Genomic DNA, 8443 nt, shown 5'->3' with positions numbered 1-8443 from the left:
CCTTGCAAAGAGAACGGCGCCCACCTCTGAAGGGCCCTTCCGGGATCGGCTCAGAACACGTTTCCTTTTCGCCTTTCCCGGATGCACCAATCAGCGGGCCGAGCGTGCGGGGGGGGGGACAGAACGAGGCGTGTTGCAACATTCGATCAACGCCCAGGCGCCATTCCAGAGCCCAGCCACTCCTCCCGCTGCCGCGGCCGGGGCTGGAGTGCGTGGCGCTTCCCGGCTCACGTCCTTCGCCTGCGGTGATGTGAGCTGGCCGGTCGGTTACGTGGTCCTCTGAAATCAAGCGCGTCGCTCGACTCCTGGGTGTTACGGCCAGCTCGGGCAGGAATCTCAGGCGGCAAAGTGGGTTAGTGGCGAGCCAGGGCTCTGCTTAGAATTCAAAACTAGTTAACGACCACGGCTTCTTTAGCCTGGCCTTTAAGACCGTTGCTGTGTCCCAGGGTAACGTCGTCACCTTTTGCTACCTTCTGAAAAGCAAAGTCAATTGGGGAAAGCCAGATAAGTATTAACTTATCCGCTGCTGTGATTCGGTTAACAACTGAGGCAACAAAGGGTCGTAAAATGGGACAAAACTCACTGAACAAAAATCTCACTTAACGAGAAATTTGGGGCTCACTTGTGGTTGTAAGTCGAGGACTACCTGTATTGGATTAGATCAAACCAAATAGAATATCAGCAACAACTTCCCGAAAGGAGAAATGAATTGATTATATGACCTGGAGGCATGTAACAGGCGTATAATAATAGTTGGGCTACCAGATGACCCCAAGATGGTGGCAAAGAGATGTAGGAGCGTCTTATTCTTTTCTGCCTTGTGGAGGGAAGATTTTTGCAGCTCAGATCTAGTAACCCTAGAAATGGGGGCTGCTTTATTACCATCTTTGGAGTTTTCCTAAACATTCAGATTTGGTGTTGCAATTATGCAGGGAATAGTGCAAGAGTGGGAGAGTGTTGGAGTCCGGAGATCCTGCCCAAAGAGGACTTCAATTGGACTCTGCCTTCTAGGAGGACCAAGAGAGGAGCTCCATTATGGGGCTCATTTTGCAGAGCTCACAGACTGAACATATGCAGACAAGCGTGGTTTATCGGTTGCTCCGTTGTGGGCTAGTAGCCAGGATTAAGAGACTAAGGGAGCTGGGCTGCTTATGAAAATCAGTGGAATTTTCTTCTCAGTTAACCTTCACGGTAAACCTGATACAGGATGACTTGAAGAGGCAATTGTTTTGATTAGGCCAACTTAGAGTCACAGAAGTTTTATACATTTTATAATTAAATATGACTTCCCTGGATTTTCAGCTCACTGTGAACAATTCTGTGTAAATCTATTTAGCAAAGATTTGTTAGTTTTTGGGATGAGGGGAGATTTTTACCATTTACGGCAGAAGCTACGAGGAAACTAGATATGTTGAGCTTCTAAATGGACTGCATCCAACAAGGACACCAAATTAAATGGATATATGAACTCTGCAATAATGAAAATGTAAGATCTCCGTTGCCCTAAACAGCATCTGACTATGAAATCTGTGATTATAACAAAATGTACCTTAGACAGCAAACCCCAGTGACAAGCCATGGTTTGTTTACAAGCCCTGATTTATTTTATTTCTCATCTGAACTCAGAACACTGACTTGTTCCTATTTGGGTTTGGCCAGTCTGCAAAGATCCAGTGCAAAAATTACTGAAAACACATTATTCTTCCAGTGTAGCCACTCTCTATTTTTTTTTCTCTCTCCATGCTTCTCATTGCTCCTTGATGGCAACCGATGGACATTTTGACGTCCAGCCAAACAACACAAACATATTATTTTTTAAAAGCAATATCCACAGCACAAGAACAAATAATCATCAAATCACAAACATGGTGAAATGGGTGGCAAACAAATCTCACGAATGAATGAATGAATAAAACATACAAATACCAAGGTATGAATAATAAAAACAAAAAACATCATGTTGACTGCTGCTAACATGTTTGAGATATCGTTGACAAAAGATCTGAAGATGAGGAATTGGCTAACAAAATCGTGGAAAAGGAAAACATTGTTCAACCAAATACTAAAAATACATTTTAATTAATTAAATTTTAATTAAATTAATTAATTAAATTAAATTAAATGTATTAATGGAGCCATTAATACATGTGAAACCTGGAACAGTATAAAAAAATAGTACCTAAGTATATACTTCAATGGTGATCGTAACCACCATTTGTTCAGTACCGTCTTAACTTCAAATGGTCACTGGACTCATGGCCATTAATAGAGGACTACTGTATCAATCTGAGGGTTGGCATCCATTTCCTTTGCCTTTTGATTAGTACCTTCCAAGCAGCCGTTCTTTCTTTGCATCTCTTGAGCAACCAGGAGGACATCTATGCTTCCACAATTTTAAAGGGCTTTTTCTATTTCTTGTTTTTATTTCTTGTGTTTCTCCATAATGTCTCTGCTGGGACTTGGTTCTACACTGTACAACCTCTTTTAACTCCTTACAACTAATGCCTAAATCTAAGGACAGATTACACATAAAGAAATGTTTGTGATAGTGGCAAATATCTGTTGCTCGGGTGTAGGATTAGGTTGGAGGTTCGTTCTCTGAGTTTGTGGGTTGGTTTCTGAATGTTTCGTTACCTAGCCTGGTACCAAAATATTCAGAAATCAATCCACAAGCTCAGAGAATGAACCTCCACCCTAATAAAGGTTTCAGCTGGAAAAAAAATCAGGCCCTCCAAACTGTCTTTTTTTTTTTTTTTGACACGATCCTGGCAAGAACAAGGAAACTTTACCTGATTTGATATCTCTTTTTTCTAGGTGACTGATGTTGCATCTGTCATGATGTCTAGCAACATAAAAGACAGTCTTGAGCTTCAAGTGGCGGAACTGGAAATGCTTTTATCTATGTTTCCTAATAAAGGAGAGATAACTCTTCAAGATGAAAATGTTTTCCAGAATATTCAGAGGTACCTGAACAATATAACTGAAAATCTCCCGCCTAAAATTGAGTATTCAGTTGCTGTTCCTATAAATGAAACCAAGGTGAGGCCATCTGTTTTCATAGGTTGTTATTATTGAGGAATTCCAATTGTACTTCAGTTTAGTAAACATTTGTGAATCAATCTCAGTAAAATTACTAATTTTAACCAATAGGCCTTAATGCATGCTTGGTTGGATTTTGCCTTAGTCATTTTTTTTTCAACTGTAGATTACATTATAGTACTGCATTTAAAGATTAAATAAATGACTATAATACCCTATCCTGTCTGCAAGGACATTGAAGATATCCATGTAGATAGCCTAAAAGCTTTTTTAGTTAACAATGCAGCTTCACTGGTCATATTTTTACAGACTTCTTTTGGGTATTTTTTTTTTAACTTATGTATCTGGGACCTCAAGATAGTCACCATCTACATGATTATTGAAGAAAATTGTTCCATTTCTGAAGTTTGTTTTTTTCTACTTTAAATCTTGATCTATGATGTAGAGCCGTTCCTCTAGAGCCATTTAGGCATCAAGTCCAGCCTATTCAATGCAGAAATCCCAGTTAAAGCATCCTGATTATCCAGTCTTCGCTTGAACATATCTAATGGTGCTTTGATTTCAGAACAGTTTTAACAATGCATTAAATAAAATAGTTGCTTGCTACAGGTTACAGTTTTTGTTTCACCTTCTCTTTTTATTTTATTTATTTATTATTTATTTATTATTCAAACTTCTATACCGCCCTTCTCCTTTCGGACTCAGGGCGGTGAACAGCCAAAATAAAAACATTTATACATAAAGTTAAAAATAGATTTAAAATAATTAAATAAATTTGGCCCGTAATTTAAAACTTATCAATTTAAAATCCGTATCAAATTTTAAAACCAACCATAAAATCAGGACAGACCGGCTAACTGAAAAAAATAAGTTTTTAGGGCCCGACGAAAAGTCCGGAGGTCGGAGATCACTCGTATCTCTGGGGGTAGATTGTTCCAAAGGGTAGGTGCCACCACAGAGAAGGCTCTCCTCCTGGGGGTCGCCAGCCGGCATTGTCTGGCCGACGGCAACCTGAGGAGGCACTCTCTGTGGGAGCGAACTGGCCGGTGGGAGGCTATTGGTGGCAGAAGGCGGTCCCGTAAGTACCCCGGCCCTAAGCCATGGAGCGCTTTAAAGGTGATAACCAACACCTTGAAGCGCACCCAGAAGTCCACCGGAAGCCAATGCAGCTCGCGCAGGAGAGGAGTCACATGGGAGCGCCCCGTCGCTCCCATAATCCCCCGCGCGGCCGCATTCTGCACCAGTTGGAGCCTCCGGGTATACCCCAAGGGGAGCCCCATGTAGAGAGTGTTACAATAGTCCAGACGAGAAGTGACGAGTGCCTGAGTGACCGTGCGTAGATAGTCCCGATTTTAAGGTTAAACATTTTTCTGTTATAGCCTGTAAGTATAGGTTGTCCTCGGTTAACTACCATTTGTTCAGGGCCCATTCAAAGTTAACAATAGCACCAAACAAGGAGACTTAGGACTGCTGCTTGAAGTCTCAACTATCATACCTTTCCCACAGTCATATGATCCCAATTTGGGTGTTTGGCAACCAGTTGCAGTTGTAAGTCACAGCGTTGCAGTTACGTGACCTTGGTTTTGACTTTCACTGCTGTCTTCTAATAAATAGTCAATGGAGACGAGGTCACAATTGGTGATCACATGACATCACAATTTTCTTACGGGATTCGCTTAATGATCGCAACTGGAACTGCTGTCCTAAGTCAGCATGGTCAAGTGATGTTGCATTTTATGGCTGTGTTGCTTAGCAACAGAGTGCCTGGTTCCAGTGTCTTGTTAACCAAAGTCTACCTGTGTGTCATTGAGTCTTTTCCCCTCAAATTGTATCCCTGTGGATTATTGCTTCAGGCCAGGGCTGTCAAACTCCCGGCCCATGGGCCAGATGCGTCACGTGCTGGCTACGCCCACACCTGGTTTACCAAAGGGGGGAAAAGTCCCGATGCGTCACGTGAAGCCACAGTGACGTGAGTTTGACACCCCTGCTCTAGGCAGTGGAGAACCATGATCTTACAGTGAAATAAACATATTGTGAGGATGAACTTATTGCAGTTGTGAATATATGATATATTCTAGATCCGTGATGGCGAAGCTATGGCACGCGTGCCACAGGTGGCACGCGGAGCCATATCAGTGGGCATGCAAGTGTTGCCCTAGCTCAGCTCCGGCATGCAAGCACATGCTGGCCAGCTGATTTTCAGGCCTTCCAGGCCCACCAGAAGTCAGGAAATAGGCTGTTTCTGGCCTCCAGGGGTGTGGGGAAGGCCGTTTTCATCCTCCCCAGGCTCCAAGAAAGCCTCTGGAGCCTGGGGAGGGTGAAAAACGGGCCTACTGGGCCCACTGTGCCATCGTATGCCAAAAGGAAGGGGAGCATGGAGGGGTCGTGTGCGCAAGCACAGGGCAGGGCGCATTGAATTATGGGTGTGGGCACGCACGCACACAACCCCCTGCGCTCCCCCCGCTTTTGGCACGCGACAGCAAAAAGGTTAGCCATCATTGTTCTAGACCCAGGAAATTGTACTGTATCAGAGGTCACCTCACTAAACAGAACATTAGAATTAGAAACTTCAGCATTGCTAAAGGCTTGTATCTTTGCCTTTGAAGTTAAGGGCTAATAATGTGTATGCTTAGATATCACATCAATTAACTAAATTGACATGACTAACTTATGTCATTTTGTAATATAACCTGATTTATATAGAAAAACAGTATCAGCTATGAAAAAAAGCTGAGATTGGTGAAAAATTGGTAGAAAAAGAAGAATTGCCACCAGGAAGACAGATCAAAGTGCCATAAGTTTAGATTGCAGAAGTAAAGGAAAATTCATATTCAATTTTATATATACAATCAAGAATCACAATAGTCATATGGTGACTGTATCTTCTATGCTGATGTTATTGCTAACTAGCTTTTTAATGTTATCACACTGATTATAAAAGCACAAACTTTACCTAATCCAGAAATAAATTACCTGCCTGCGGGCATGGGATTTGCAACTTCCTGTGGGCTTCCCCATTAATTTTGGTTGTGGGAAAGCCAACAGGATGTTGCTCCACTAATAACCATGAGATTTGGTTAACCGCAGCAACTGGGGCCACAAGGATTGCTGCGGTAAGGGATGTGGTCACACTTTATGGACAACATTGTTTAGTGATGGAAATTCCAGTCGCAGTTGCCATCTTTAGTCAAGGACTACCTGTGTCAGGGATTCAAGAACTTGTACATTATATCAGCTCTGTGTGTTGTGCAGTAATCTTAACTTGTAAGTAACCATACTTAGAGCTCTATAGTGCGAGGGCATGCATGAAAAGACTGAGTGATGGATGTACAGTATATAGAATTGTCTGGTATACTTTTGTTCTTGTACAACATGTACTGTATGCAAATGAATAAAAATTATCCTTTATGGCATATAGGATATGCAAAATATTTGTATGAAGGGAATATTTTTTTTTTATGAATTTGCTTCAGGTTTGGATTCCTGTATTTCCTTGATTATACAGTTCCCCCCCCCCAAAATTGCTTAAGTACAAAATATGTTATTTGTCTTTTTCTCACCCTTTTTAGGCCATTGTAGATTTGCAGGTGGAATTGCCTCACAGTTACCCCTACGTGACACCACAACTTTTTGCGAGATCAAATACATTGGACAGGCAACAACAGTTGCAGCTCAATAAAGACCTTAGGTCTTATATTGCTACTTTGGAGCCCGAAGAACTTTATATATGTGCAGCTGTTCGGTGGTTACAGGATAACCATACATTCAGAGTACAAAACAGTGAAGTTTGTGAAAGAACGACAAGGAAAGAAATAGTTAAAGCACCATTTAAACGCATGTGGATTTATAGCCATCACATATACCGACAAGAACTGAGGAAAAAGATCTTTGAATATGCAAAGAAATTAAATCTGACTGGTTTCTGCCTAGCTGGGAAGCCTGGGGTGATTTGTGTGGAGGGCACGAAAGAAAACTCTGAAGAGTTTTGGCGTATTATTAGATATCCCAATTGGAAACACATTTCCTGCAAGCATCTTGAGACGGGAGAAGCAGAAGGAAATGGGGAAAGTTTCCGTCTCTTTCAGACCTTTGAAGATTTACAGTTTCAAGCTCATGGTGATTATGGATTAAGGAATGACTATCACATGGACCTTGGTCAATTCCTAGAATTTCTTAAGGTTCATCAAAGTGAACACATATTTCAGATCTTGTTTGGCATCGAAGGAAAAAGTCCTGACACTTAGCACAAGTTCACTCCCTCTCTGGTTCTTGACAAGGTTTTGAAATCTTTAAGCATCAAACAAGAACAAATTTCCTAGGAGGACTGTTCTGGGTTATATTTGTATGAAATAAAGAGGGAGGATTGGTGTGATTAAAATGTATGATAAAATAAAATCCAGTATTTATACATTTCAAAATGCCTACATCTCTGGAGAGCAGAACATGACACAGAGCATAAAAAATAAGTAGTAGGGTTAAGCAACCCTTTTGAAAAAAAATGCTTTGCAACGTGTAATATGCACTTGTTTTCAAATCCATAAAGCAGCCATCATACCAATTATTTGGGCTTATATGACTACTTATAAACTGCTTCCAGATGAATCCATATCTTTGTAAGCAGAGAACCCAACTTATTCTAACAAAGCCTCCATCTGTTGGCTAAGTACATCTTTTAAAGTATGTTAAAGAAGATTCTCAGGCTTGCCTGGAAGTTGAGACATGGCATCTGGACTTTTCTTTTTTGGTTTGAAACATTTCACTGCTTATCCAGGTAAAAGTACAGTAGACTGAAGAAGCTACTTGGATAAGATGTGAAACGTTTCAGACCAAAAAAAGAAAAGTCCAGTTGCGGTGGCTCAACTTCTTTTAAAGAAGTAGCACAACCCTAGCAACACCTCATTCCTATGTTGCGCATTATGAAAGACAGAATCAGTTCGGCATTTTGAGAAGAAACCACTTCATACTGCAGATGTACCTGCTGGAGCTTGCAAGTAGTATTGGGTCACTACAACAGAACATAATCTTTGGACAGCAGTCGGCTTGAGACTCACAGAGTGTCCTGCAATTCCAAAATCTGGTATTCCCCACCTCCCCCTTAGCTTTTTTTTTTTTTTTTTTTACCGTTTTCCATTTAATTCTGCTTCAGCTGTGATACAAAGAAACATTAAAACATGCCTTCTGAGACAGGAATAGCTTGATGGATTTTTAAAAAGGGAGATTGGCATCATGAACTTCAACCTAACTCCCTCACACTGAGTAGAGCTAGAGCAGGAAAGAATTGCTAGGGATTTCCTTAAAATGCACTAGGATGGGAGGAAAATGTCTTTATTACTGCCTTTTCTATATAAAGCCATAAATGGCATCATCACCATTCAACAATGAACTGTAAAGCAGCCAATAGGAT

The 8443-nt window shown here is 41.3% G+C and overlaps 1 protein-coding gene across 2 annotated transcripts; it reads left to right on the top strand.

Annotated features, from left to right (window-relative positions):
- The first annotated feature begins 204 nt into the window (after positions 1–204).
- On the top strand, positions 205–7402 carry LOC139324589 (RWD domain-containing protein 2A-like). 2 transcript variants are annotated; one of them, XM_070954308.1, is made up of 3 exons: positions 205–352; positions 2815–3039; positions 6609–7402. In XM_070954308.1, the coding sequence occupies exons 2-3, from the start codon at positions 2836–2838 to the stop codon at positions 7281–7283; spliced, it is 879 nt and encodes a 292-aa protein (XP_070810409.1). In that variant the 5' UTR covers positions 205–352; positions 2815–2835; the 3' UTR covers positions 7284–7402. The 2 variants fall into 2 exon arrangements, with proteins under 2 accessions (XP_070810409.1, XP_070810416.1); XM_070954315.1 differs by lacking the exon at positions 205–352 and adding an exon at positions 1424–1486.
- Positions 7403–8443: the final 1041 nt, after the last annotated feature.

Source organism: Pituophis catenifer, unplaced genomic scaffold, assembly GCF_029215685.1.
Source record: "Pituophis catenifer annectens isolate HBS135680 unplaced genomic scaffold, rPitCat1.0.hap2 SCAF_1, whole genome shotgun sequence".
Classification (NCBI taxonomy): Eukaryota; Metazoa; Chordata; class Lepidosauria; order Squamata; family Colubridae; genus Pituophis; species Pituophis catenifer.
The sequence above is the reverse complement of the archived record's forward strand: the minus strand, read 5'-3'. Positions and strand labels throughout refer to the sequence as shown.